Raw genomic sequence first — 14177 nt, 5'->3', positions numbered from 1 at the left:
TGCCAAAAAGCAAGAAAGCAAGGTTAGTTTTCGCCACAAAAGCAGTAAGGCACAAAAAAGAAGTCCTCACCCTCAGTCTCTTCGTCCGAAGACGAGGAGTCGAACACGAAGTCGCCCTTGACGAGCTCAGACTCCAGGTACTGCTTCCTAATCATAGGAATCTTATTGAGCTCGCCCTCGAGCTCGTTCAACGGTTCTAACCGAGGATGAGGAATCACGGACTTCGGCCCTCTCCAGGGAAAGCCCGGAGCCGCTGTCCTATTATAAAAAAAGAAGCGATGTTGCCACTTTGGCCACTTGGTTTTGCAGAAGGCCCTAAAAGGCTGTAAAGGGATCAAGTAAAACCAAGATCCTTTTCTCTTAAACTGGAAGAAATTAAGGATTGCCCTCAGAGACAGATCCTTATCTAACCTACGCAGTTCGGCAGCAAAGGCCGATAAGTGCCTCCAAGAGTTCGGAGTCACCTGACCTAAAGGGAGTTGAAAAAAATCTAGCAGCTCTACAAAGGCAGGGGGAAGAGGGAAACGAAGCCCGCATTCCAAGCCGGCTTCATAAACGGTGGCGTAACCCTCCGGCGGCGAGTCAGCCCTATGAAGGTCGTCGGGAATCGCAACCTTCCCCCCAGGAAAAAAATATTTTTCGTGTAGGGATATCACAGTATCCTTACTCAAGATGCTGTGAAAATACTCTACGGTCTTCTCCCCGGATTCTTTCCGGCTAGAAGACCCCTTATCCCCTTTCCTACCGCTACCTGACTCAGAAGAAGAAGAAGAAGACATAGTTCTTACTCTTTGAAAGTCTGAAGAAATTCTGAAGAAATTCTTGAAAGCGGAAGGAAATTTTTACGCAAAAGAGAGAGAATGCAGAAGAAGCAATAGCAAAAGTGTTCAACTGATGAAGAAAGGACGTATTTATCAGATTCGGAAAAGATTTCAAAATCATCGCACCGTTTCGAATCCCACCTTTTCAGGATTCAACGGCCGGATTTTACTGTCGCATTTAATGCAGTCACGCGCAAGGCACGTCCCCTAACGTCAGCCTCCCCCGTACCTTTATCCAGAATGCCGAAGTGACTCGCTTCGCCGAAGTGATTCACTTCGCTTTTCGGGGGGGGGTAGTGATGGGGTACGTACTAAACAAGCCCAATAGCAGTGACGGCCCATCAGCCCAAAGCCCAAGGAAGAGTATCAGTTCGGCATTACCAAAGAGTTCGGCCCCAGCCTACAGCTCGGTAAAAGCCGACCAATCAAGCTCTACTCTCAGATCGGCAAAAGCTGCTCGGCAATAGTTCAGCAGTTCGGTCTCGGTATTCGACCGAACTGGGAGATAGTGGACTCATGCAGAACCTCCACGACCTCCACTACACGATCTATTTAGTGGTGGACCCATGCATGATCTCATGACCTCCACGACATCCACGATCTAATTAGTGATGATGTAAGCCACGACCTAATTAGTGATGATGTAAGCCACGACCTAGTTAGTGGTGATGCAAGCCACGATCTTAGTTCAATGTATAAATAGAACTTAGATCAGATAGACTAAAGAGGAAAAGAGAGCTCTCTAGACATCAAATATCATATAGCAAGTCTGTATTTGTAAGCTGTAAACCAGATCAAGCAATACAATCTTGCCCTCCTTTCTTCCCGTGGATGTAGATTTACCTCAGTAAATCGAACCACGTAATTCCTTGTGTCGTGATCTATATTTTTTACCCGCATTCACTACCATCAAAAATTCGCCCAACCATCACTGGCGCCGTCTGTGGGAAACAGAGAACCAAATTTGTGATAAAGCGAGTTTTTGATCCTCTTCCACCAAAAAAATGCATACCAGATCACGTAACACCCATAATACCGTTCGTGATAACCATGAGGAAGCTAGTCCAGCCCGCAGGTCTGGAAAACAGCCTCGGGAGAAATCTACTTCCAGTTCTCACGGAGAAGGAACAAGCCGCTCAAAGACTCATCGCACCGAGTCTTCCCAGCAGCCCGACTTGAACGAGGCTGTCAAGTTGTTTTTGGCCGAGAAGCAGGATGAATTCTTAACATTCCTGCAAACAGGCCAAAAGCCTGAGACGAAAACGGTGGATTCTCCCTCCTCATCCAGACATGAAAGTCACTACCGCAGTAGTGCCGTGTCTTCCAGGAAGAAGAATCCTCAACCCCGACATGTTCCTGTTCCTCCTCGGTACCGGAATCACAGGAGAACTCCATCTCCTCCATACCGAAGAGATGTCGGGTTCGCCATGTACGGAGCATTGAAGACTCCGTTCTCGGACGATATCACCCGAACTCCCTTACCACAGAACTACCGAACTCCGTCAATGACTTATGACGGGTTAGTGAATCCTCATGACTTCCTGGGACGCTATCAGTATAACATGGCGAACCAGGGTCTCAATGAGGTCCATATGTGCAAGCTGTTTCCCGAGCTGCTTATCGGGAACGCAAGAAGGTGGTTCGATAGCCTCCCCCAAGGCAGCATTAGATCTTACCGAGATCTAATGGATGCTTTCCACAGGAGGTTCTTTCAGAAAGCGGAAGCCCGAATCACTTCGGCTCAGCTGCTTTCTACACGTCAAGGTCGCGACGAAAAGATCAGCGACTTTATGACGAGGTTCCACAAGGAATGCCTACAAGTAGATGATCTCAATGATCTACTTGTCATTTCGGCATTCCAAAATGGAATCCTGCCCGGAGCTCTCTACAGAAAGCTCGTGGAATGCAGTCCGCAAACAGCTCAAGAGATGTGGGACATTGCGGACCAGTTCTCCCGTGCCGATGAGGCAGACCGTCGCAAACGGTCTTTAGACAGCTCATCCCGAGGAGACGGGAGGAAGCCCGATCATAGCGATCAGGGACATCCTCGCCGAACTCCTTTTGGCGATCAGGGACATCCTCGCCGAACTCCTTTTGAAAGGATTCAAAGGACTCCGGTGCAAGACCGATTGAGGCCACGTCTCAATCCTGAGAAGCCGCCCGCCCGCCGTGATTCCGGTTGAGATCGGCGTACCCAGTCCCCGAACTCTAAATTTCTCCTCAGAAATGAATGATGACGGACTGAGAGCCGAACTAGATCTGGCCGAAGAAAGAAGAGAATTGGCCTGCATAAAAGCAGCCAAGTACAAGGAGCAAGTAGCCCGGTATTATAACCAAAGGGTGAAAAAGCTGCAATTTCAAGTGGGAAATCTCGTCTTGAGAAACAACGAAGTAAGCCGAGCAGAAAAGCTGGGCAAACTCGAACCCACCTGGGAAGGTCCATATCGGGTGTCAGAAGTCCTCGGCAAAGGGTCTTATAAATTGACTCACATGTCAGGAGAACAAGTACCCCGAACATGGTACATTTCCAACCTCAAGAAGTTCCATTTGTAAGAGACAGTCCGGTCAGTCAGTCTTGTGTCTAGTTCGGTCCTAGGGGTATGTGCTTTCTTTGTTTTTTACTTGTTTTTCATGTTTGTCTATGTGCGTTTTGTTTGTCTATGTGCGTTTTGTTTGTCTATGTGCGTTTTGTCTGTCTATGTGCGTGTCGTCTCTTACAAATGTTACTGAGGTATCTTGTTCTTCGAAGGCTGATCCCCTTTTTAGAACATATATAAGCCAACGATTGTGAGTCCAAGCTTCTAAGGAGGATACAAGACCACAATTCAGCTTAAGAAACAAGCAGTCCGTCTGAAACGAACTGCAACAAAGGGAAAGTCCGATCCACGCGATAAAACTCGCCGAATTAGGACAAGGGAAAGTCCGATCCACGCGATAAAACTCGCCGAATTAGGACAAGGGAAAGTCCGATCCCCAAATTAGGACAAGGGAAAGTCCGATCCGAGCGATAAAACTCGCCAAATTAGGACACAAGCTTAGTCCGGTCAAAGAAATTTACTTCATAAGACCAAAGACGAGTCCGGTCAAAGAAGTTTACTTCATAAGACCAAAGACGAGTCCGGTCAAAGAAGTTTACTTCATAAGACCAAAGACGAGTCCGGTCAAAGAAGTTTATTTCTTAAGACCGAGGACCAAGTCCGGTCAAAGAAGTTTACTTCATAAGACCCAAGACGAGTCCGGTCAAAGAAGTTTACTTCATAAGACCAAAGACGAGTCCGGTCAAAGAAGTTTACTTCATAAGACCAAAGACGAGTCCGGTCAAAGAAGCTTACTTCATAAGACCGAGGACGAGTCCGGTCAAAGAAGTTTACTTCATAAGACCGAGGACGAGCACGATGAAATTTTTTCGCTGAGCTGTAAATACGCAGTGATAGAAGCGAAATGAAGATTTCATTTATTCTGATTTTGATTTTGATTTGTTGTTCATTTTTCCACTTCGATTCCCATATATCGAGCAATCGTCTGCTCTTCCGGCTCACGAACACCACACTTCAATTTTAGAAACTCAAACTCCCTGGTGTACTCCTCCACCGACAGCTCTCCTTGTCGGAAATTATAGTCGTAAGTAATTTTGAGTTGGAAGAAAACCAAAAGCTAAAGAATTCAAGAGATCAGGCAATTGGAAGCCAAAATGATATTATTCATTGATGGGGTACGTACTAAACAAGCCCAATAGCAGTGACGGCCCATCAGCCCAAAGCCCAAGGAAGAGTATCAGTTCGGCATTACCAAAGAGTTCGGCCCCAGCCTACAGCTCGGTAAAAGCCGACCAATCAAGCTCTACTCTCAGATCGGCAAAAGCTGCTCGGCAATAGTTCAGCAGTTCGGTCTCGGTATTCGACCGAACTGGGAGATAGTGGACTCATGCAGAACCTCCACGACCTCCACTACACGATCTATTTAGTGGTGGACCCATGCAGGATCTCATGACCTCCACGACATCCACGATCTAATCAGTGATGATGTAAGCCACGACCTAGTTAGTGGTGATGCAAGCCACGATCTTAGTTCAATGTATAAATAGAACTTAGATCAGATAGACTAAAGAGGAAAAAAGAGCTCTCTAGACATCAAATATCATATAGCAAGTCTGTATTTGTAAGCTGTAAACCAGATCAAGCAATACAATCTTGCCCTCCTTTCTTCCCGTGGATGTAGATTTACCTCAGTAAATCGAACCACGTAATTCCTTGTGTCGTGATCTATATTTTTTACCCGCATTCACTACCATCAAAAATTCGCCCAACCATCATTCATCAAAACATAGTCTACCACCTTCTCCATATCTTTTACAATATAAAATCATGAACTTGAACTCATGACTCTTCACTTTTCATGATCTTTTATTTTCCATTATTTATTAACCAGTTAAATAGACTTTGATAAAACTAAGTAGGTCCTCATTTCCCTTATTCTCTTCATCCATGTGCATTAGTTTGACAGCAAATATTCAGGATTAGAAACATGAGGATTGATATTTGACTGGGATTTTGATTTTTGAGCAAAATATGAGTGAAATTGTGAAGATTAATTTAATTAGGGTTTTCTGCTATTCCAATGTTGTCATTGCTGAAATAGTTGCAAATATATATGATGCCAAAACCCAGTAATTTGATTCATATTGTTGGTTTTTTTGCAAGGCATAGTTTTTTTATGAAAAAATTCTCAAGACCCAAAAATGGAAGTTGCAGACTCATTCTCCAAATTTTTTAAGCAAAAGAAATTTCCAATAATCAGTTATTTGATATATAGCAAAACTGGTTTTTGCTTTGTAAGAATGTGGTTTTTATATTTTCTGGCTTTTATTCTTCTCGTGCGAGCAAAGGCCATTATTCTTCTTAGCATCGTCTTCTTCTTCTACTCGCATAAAGTGTATATTCTTTCTTCCCTAACATCACAATATTAGGTCTTCTCAAATCCAATATTTTAGTATAAATATCCAGATTTTGGTAAAAAGTAAATTTTTTTTATAAACAACTAGATTTAAAGAAGTACATACTATAATAGGATTGTAAAATAAAGAGTAGATAATACAAGTAGAGGGAAAGGAATAGGTTTATATGTACTGAACACTTCTAATTGGGAATTAATAATTAGAGTGAATCAAAGTTATTCCATTTAGGCAAATCACCAACAAAGGAACATGTATTGTGAGTGGAGTCAACATTCCACTTTTATATAACTAGCGTCACATCCGTACGTGCGCGATGTACGGCCCGATTGTAATTCTATTTGCACTAATTCAAAACTGTGAATTCACATTTATGAAATGAAAACAATATCATTATATTAAGTTCTAAGCTCACAAATATATACAATAACAATTTATTATATCAATAAAAACTCATATAATTATATAATCTCAAACTAAAAATTGCATACAAAACACAAGTCAATTAGAATACTTTTCTATCTCTAAATTACAATGTGATGTTTTATGAAAGGAAAAGGGATAAAATATTGATATATGACTTGGAACATGATTGACATGTACAAATTCAAGTTAGAATATCCTAAATTGCATGTTTTTATCTATTTAATAAATTTATTAGTATTAGAGATAATTCTATATTTAAGATATATAACTTTTTACGTTTAATAAATACAAATGTGATTCACTATATTTCGACTTTTTAAAATTTCAAAACAAATTTGAGAAAAATAGTGAATTTCATTATATCAATTTTGGGTTATATAAACTTATAATCTGATTTCAAGAATTTTAGTATTTTTTTCACATTTTAAAAAATATATTAAAGGTGTATAAACTTATAGTAGTACTTTATTAATTGTGGAATTAATCACAACTCTTTATGATTAAGTATGGTAAGAACGAATCAAAAATGCAAAACAAACATTCATAAAATATAAAATTGACTTTATGTTACAACACAAACATTCATAAAATATAAAATTGACTTTATGTTACAACAATATTGATGAAGAATCATAACAATACCTATAAGTGGGTCTAAATTCTGCAGAAAGTTCAGCAGATAGTGTGATGAAAAAAAGGTAAGAATATGTGGGTTATAAATTACTAAATGTCATATATTTTTCAAAAGAAAAAAAAAATTATGAAACTCTTTCCCACTAACCTTTCACTTCCTGTACTTATGATCAAAGTAAAAGAAACCTTTTAAATTCCCTAACATCAAAATCTATAAAAATGATTAATATAGGGCCCAGTCGATTTCTCTCTTGCATATCAAATTTGGTGCTATAAAGTTAATTAATGTCGTTTTGCAATCAATGGCAAAGTCACATGGGGCATGGCATCCCTTCTTGTACCCCACCCATCTTAATTTTCATTATTTATTTTACAGATTATATACATTTTTCAATTATACTACATAGTATTTTTAACATCTCTATGTTGGCATTTATTTCCAAATATGATTTTTATTTTAAAATTCAGGTCAATGGTTGTTCATTACATATGTGCTATTAATACTCTTTGAATATATATTTTATAATAATAATAATAGTGGAAAACAGTTGATGAGACGTAGAGTTCGGACTGAAAATCCCATCATATGTAACCCGAATAAATTTTTGTTACTTCAAAAATGAAAATTAAATATAAATAATTATTACAATTTATAATGAATTAGTGAACCTTAGCTAAAATATACTAGGAGTTTTAAAATTGAAAAAAGGAAAATGAAAAAATTAATGTACTAACACAAATTAAAGTTGGGTTAGAAGATCTGAAATAGTATTAGGGAGAGCAAATTAATATGATTACCAGCATTGATGAGGGTTTGCCTTTTTATAAGCAAGGATATTACAACAATTATTCACGACTGGAGACCCAAGGATTGATATTTGATTGGGATTTTGAGCAAATTGTGTGGATCCAATATGAATGAAATTGGGCAAGATTAAATTTTATTAGGGTTTTCCGTGTTTCTCATTGCTGAAATAGTTGCAAATATATATATATGATGCCTAAACTTCTAAGTGTTGGTTTCTTTGCAAGGCTTTTAGCCCTGTTAAATGGATTCCTCGAGAGAGCAAAGGCTCTTTTCTTCTTCTACTCGCATAAAGTATATTCCTTCTTTACTAACATCACAATAATAGGTCTTCTCAACCCCAGTATTTTTAGTACAAATGTCCAGATTTTTGCAGAGGGAAAGAATAAATTTTAATTGTCACTACAAAAAAGCGTTGGATAGTGAGAGTCGCTTAATTGTGACAGACTATTCCGTCACTAAAGCGAAGCAAACGTCTATATTTTCGGTCATTTGGTGGGATTAATAGATATAGTGACGGACAAATCTGTCACTAATATTTTTTATTGACAAATTTTTTAATGACGGATCCGCCAAACTTACTATGTCACTAAAAAACTTGTCAAGAAAAAATATTAGTGACGGATTTGTCTGTCACTAAAGTTATTAATCCCACAAAATGATGGAAAATATAGATGGCTCCTTCGCTTTAGTGACGGAATAATCGGTCACTATTTCATGACTGACGCTTTTTCCGTCACTATTTGTTGAGCTAGCAGCCGCCGTCACTGCTTTCTGTCACTATCTAGCGGTTTTTTTGTAGTGTGTATTGAAACTTACCTATCTATACATGTGAGGTTAGGGATATCAATCGGGTCAGTCTAGTGAATTTTTGGGCCAGCTTTACTAGGATTTCGGGCTAATCGAACTACACTTTTACCGGGTTAAAAAATTTCAACCCGAACCTTAAACGTTTTTGTTTTGGGTTAGCCCAACTAACTTTCAATTAAAATTATCTTAATATTTATTATTAGTAAAGATTCTATATGTATTGTAAAGAATATTATTCACATTTACATCATTGACAAAATCAACATTATAAATAAAAATATATTTAGCATGAATTAAAAAGGAAAATAAAAAAATTAAGGTGAATATAAGAGAAAGTATCAAATTCGTAAGAAAACAAGGAATTGTAATTAATTCTTAAACATTTATTCATATAGAAAATTTGTATTTGTCCTTTTTCTTATTAGTTGGAAACATTTATAAACTCTCGTCCATTTTTTATATAAGGACATAATATTTTTCAAAAGGAACAAAGAAAAAAATAATGAATAATAGTTCAAATGAAAATGTGTGACACATTACAAATGAAAAACTAAGTAAAAAAACCTTATTTTTTGCAGAACAACGGGCCAACCTATCAAGATGACCCACTTAACCCGTCTGCAATCGGGCTGCAATTTTTCAACCCTAACCCTCAAATTCCAACAGACTAATCGGATCATCCCATCGGATTTGGGTTGAACCTATATGTTGACTGTGGTAATCCTTTTTTTTACTCATAGGGATGCATAGTGAACGAAAAGTTATACCATTTAGGCAAAATCACCAACAAAGTATCATGTATTTTCAGTGGAATTAACATTACGCTCCACTTTGATTATAATTATCGTCACGCTGAGAAATAATATCATTATATTAGGTTCCAAGCTCATAAATATAAACAAAGAATAGTTAAATCGTTGCTCACCAATTAATTTTATGTTTTTTTAGGATAATATTTTCTCCCTAAATTAATTATAAGCATTTCTTTTTACCTAAATTAATGTAATACTCCATATCTTATTGACTTAGACGGTTTGCAATTTTATAAGTAAAAATATTAAATGTGTTCTAGTATTTTGTGTGCAAGCGGTATCGGCTACTGTATTCATACTTATTTTTCAATTACTTATCTTTTTTTTTTACTGTGTTTTTTGTTTTATTCTTATTGCAGACAATACAAAATAAAATATAAACAACTATTTTGTAGTATCTTGGCAATTTTAATAAAAAGAACAAGTGAGTATAGAATAAGAGCAACAAAATTAAAGTGGGGCTTTAATTAATTGGGTTGTCCTTGGAACATACTATATGATATTAAAGCATGCATGTCTTTTATGTTTGGGCTATGCAGAGGCCCACCCGATTATTTGTAACAAAAATGTTGCAGATATATTATTATTATACTTATATTTCTATATTATTTATCAAATTATTATCAATATCAAATATACAAACTACAACTTTCAGAAATATGAATTCTTATAATATTTGTGCATAGTACATGTATTACACTATATTAATATTAAAGTTTGGTTTTACACTTTATTTTACACTTTATTTTAGTTATTATATCAGCCTATGTTATTCTCTCATTTAAATTTTGGTTTATGACTGTGCATTAAATAAAATCCAACGAATTTTACAATATTTGTTACTCCCTCCGTCCCACATAATTTGACACAGTTTTCCATTTCGGGACGTCCCACATAATTTGACCCATTTCACTTTTACCATTTTTGGTAGTGGACCCACATTCCACTAACTCATTCCTACTCATATTTAATTATAAAACTAATATATAAAAGTAGGACTCATATTCCACTAACTTTTTCAACTCACTTTTCATTACATTTCTTAAAACTCGTGCCCGGTCAAAGTGTCCCAAATTATGTGGGACGGAGGGAGTACTTAATAGGTCCAATAATGATAATATTAGTAAAATACTCATTGAACTAGCAAGAACTTATGTGCTTCTTGGTTCAAGTATTTAAACAGAAAAAAGTATTGACCTAGCAAGAAATCACAATTGTGGAGAGAGATGAATGTGAGTAAAGGGTTAAAATACAATGCAAGCAGGAATCAAATAATCTAAATTTCAAACACATGATAAGAAGTAATCTGCTAGGAAAAAAGCAAAAACAGTAGCAAATTAGGCTTTTGCATACTCCACAAGATTGCGCTTGCGTTTGTTAGATATTGAAAACAACCAATTGTGAGCCCATGATTTCTTCTGTTTGCTTGCCTGTGGCTTCACCTCCCTCTTTCCAGCTACTTCTGCCATGTAACCAACCACAGCCTAACAATAATAACCAAACAAATTTAGAATAATGGAAAAGGTAAACACTAACAATAGTAATTGATGCAGTTCCAGCAGTAGACGCACGCAACGTCGTAAACGTTCTGTATCAGAATGACTTAAATTCACACGGTACTTGCAAATCGAGCTGAAGAATCGGATCGAACCATGTATCATTGGCTTTGATTCATCAACTCGATTCGCTAGCACCGTGCGAATTTTAAGTCATTCTAATACAGCTCAAACTGCGTCAGTAATGTATTATTATCATCAGCAGTGGCCACCTGAGCTCCTTTCTCGACCACATCCCTCGGTGGCACCACGAGGGGGTTGCCATCGACGTTCAGCACGCGCAGCCTAGTCAGCATCCCGAAGGAGTTGGGCAGCGCCCTGATCTGGTTGTTGTTACTCATCAGCTCCTCCAGCATCTCCAGGTTGCCTATGGACCTCGGCAGAGCCTGCAGATCAGCAAAGTTGTTGCTCACATCCATCTTCACGAGCGTCGTGGCGAAGCACAGGCTCTCCGGGATGGCCTCCAGCTCGTTGAAGCTCACATCCAGCTGCCTCAGCCTCAGCAGGGAGGCCATGGTGGTGGGCAGCTGCCTGATGTTGTTGTACCGCAGCGTTAGGATCTCCAGCGACTCGATCCTCCCCACTGCCTCCGGGAGCGCCTTGAGGTGGTTGTAGTCGGCCCGGAGCTCCTTCAGACAAGTGCATCTGCCTATGGCATGAGGGATTTCTTCTAAATCATTGGTTTCAATGTTGAGCTTCTGGAGGCTGGAGAGGGAGCCTATTGTTTCTGGGAGTGATGTGATCCCGTTGGAGCTCAAGTCGAGCTCCTGGAGACGAGCTAGCCTGTCGATGGATGCAGGCAGTGCTGTCAACTGATTCCCTCTGAGATCAAGAAGGAGCAACCGGAGCAAATCCCCTATTGACTCTGGCAATTCTTGGAGTTTGTTTCCGTGCAAATCGAGTGTTTTGAGAGACGAGAGACCGCCTATGGCACCGGGCACCATCATGATGGCGTTCTCGGATAAGTCGAGCTTCATCAGAGCTGAGAGTTTTCCTAATGAATCAGGTATCCATTCAACTTGATCCGATAGCTTGCCTTGTAGAATCAGCTCCCGGTCTCCTTTCTTCGCAGACACCTCGATGCAGCTAGCCACTTTTATTAGATCCATTTTCTCACCTGCAACAATCACCAACTACTGTCAGTGCCTCAAACTAATTGGGGTTGGACAACACTTATATACTGCTTTCAACTTCCCTCATTCTCAAACGTGGGATAAAATAGACACACACATAAACAATGTTACCATCACAAAATACTAACCATGAACAGAAGCCTCTGGTCCGGGAGTGGAATCTACGACCGGTGGAGACGTCATAACATCCCTTGATCGAGGCTTGGCACCAACACGGTCCAAACGAAGAGCGGACGCCTTGAATGGCTTGTTCAAGTAAGAGTCATCCTTGGCCTTCATGGGCTCCTCATAAACAAAGGATTGTCTCAGTGGCCTCTCATTGGTTGTCGTCGTCGTCGTCTTCAGCTTAGAAGAAGAAGAAGATGCATTGGACTTGAGGCACACAGAAGCTCTCTGAATCAATTCATCAAACAGTGAGTGGGTGCTCTCCAGATCCAGCAGCTTCTGCGCCTCCTTCTTCTGCTCATTGCTCTGCAAATGAATCATAGTCCTCTGCATTTCCTGCAGAATCCTCACCAACTCTTCTGGGATCTGTTTTGCCATGTTTGGCTGAACAATTCTCTCCAGTTTCATTTCATCTTCCCTCTCCACGCTCTGGATCAAGCTGCGGGCCTCTTCGACCTCCTCGATCCCGGGCCGGGCCGGCAAAGACTTGTGCATTCTCATCACCTCTTGCACGGCCTTTTCCACAGTCATGTTAGAGGCATCCATCATCATTTCTTTTTCTCCACTGTAACATACAAAATCATGCAAACGTCTAAGAATATGTATATGAATTAATGCAAGAGGCTTGAAAATGTTTACTTACAGAGGTACAAAAATCCTAGGAAATTTATACAGTGATGTTGAGATGTTTGGGTTATTTATTTACTTGATTTGGTAAGTGCAACACCTTGAGATTGTTTCGACTTGAAATCTCAACTGCAGCTGTTTGTTTCTAGTCTCAATCTGTGAAACGTGAAGAAGCTCTACTCTATGCTACTTTTATGATGAACAATTGTAGAAATTTGTAAATTGCATTTTCTCCATTTAAAAGTAGTCAATCTATTCAGTCTTTTAACATTTATGGAGTATAAAAATATATAATATTTTGAACGCTATTTGTGAGCATTATCAACATCTCGTGAGCACAGTTGACATATGGTCCGTCCACATTCGTATTTTTTTTCTATTGGCCATAAATTACAAACATGATCATCAATTTTTAAAGTTACATAGTACTCCTAATATATTGCTTTCCCTGTAACGTGAAATATGTATTATTACATTCGTACACAAGCTATATGTAGTTTGTGAGTTTATTTATTTATTCTTTTAAATAAAAAATCAATAATGGTTTCTCATCTACCTCTCTGATGACTCTCCCATGATATGATTCTTCATTGCATGTTGTAGAATGATAGATGGATATTTTAAGAACCCGGTGGAAGACTTGATAGGATTAATTAGTGATGCCACAAATGAGTATGAAAGTTCGTCTGATAAGTCGGATAAAAGTTTCGAAGAATCAAAAAATCGAAAGAGATAAACTCACAAAAATATTATTGATAAAGGTCTGAATCTTTCATCATATTGAAGCTTTTATATAGGCATTAATTCTAAGAGATAAGAACATTTTTTAAGGTAATAAACTAGAAAGGAAATAAATTAAAAGAAAACTGTATATCAGAAGGAAAGATTCCTAAGTAGAAGGAAAGCAAATCAAAGTTAATTTATTTCGAATCAAGTCTGCATTATCCAATCTGTTGGATAAAGAAGATGAAAAAAAATTAAAATCTATATTTTCTTTTTTAAGAGGATTAATAATAGTTCCACGTCAATTCTTAGTTTAGTGTTCAAATGTCTCCCGGTAGTAATATAATACAATGGTGCTATTTTTATAAAAATTATAGTACTATGTTAGTGATTTAAATTTTAATGTATATTTTATATATTTTTGCATAAGATAAGAATTTTTTATTATTCAAAATTCTTCAAATTATGATACTACGATTTATATTTTGTTTTGGTACTCCATATAATTTTATCTTATTGCATACATAACTAGCTTGTACATTTGTCAATAGTCACACACACACACACACACACACACACATATATATATATATATATATATATATATATATATATATATCATTTTGTTAGAAGGAATGGCATCCTTGACTGGTCATCTCATGTTGGCAAATCAATGACCAACTTAGCTATCCTGATAAATCGAGCAAATACACAT

General features: G+C 38.2%; 1 protein-coding gene across 2 annotated transcripts; it reads right to left on the bottom strand.

The window, feature by feature from the left end:
- Positions 1–10399: 10399 nt before the first annotated feature.
- On the bottom strand, positions 10400–12966 carry LOC121786005 (plant intracellular Ras-group-related LRR protein 4-like). Of its 2 annotated transcripts, none has more exons than XM_042184508.1 (4): positions 12756–12966; positions 12076–12677; positions 11027–11931; positions 10400–10742 (listed from the first exon to the last, which is right to left on the bottom strand). In XM_042184508.1, the coding sequence occupies exons 2-4, from the start codon at positions 12662–12664 to the stop codon at positions 10596–10598; spliced, it is 1641 nt and encodes a 546-aa protein (XP_042040442.1). In that variant the 5' UTR covers positions 12665–12677; positions 12756–12966; the 3' UTR covers positions 10400–10595. The 2 variants fall into 2 exon arrangements, with proteins under 2 accessions (XP_042040442.1, XP_042040444.1); XM_042184510.1 differs by having other exon boundaries at positions 12819–12966.
- Positions 12967–14177: the final 1211 nt, after the last annotated feature.

Source organism: Salvia splendens, chromosome 22 (genome assembly GCF_004379255.2).
Source record: "Salvia splendens isolate huo1 chromosome 22, SspV2, whole genome shotgun sequence".
Taxonomy (NCBI): Eukaryota; Viridiplantae; Streptophyta; class Magnoliopsida; order Lamiales; family Lamiaceae; genus Salvia; species Salvia splendens.
This window is presented reverse-complemented; position numbering and strand designations above follow the sequence as displayed.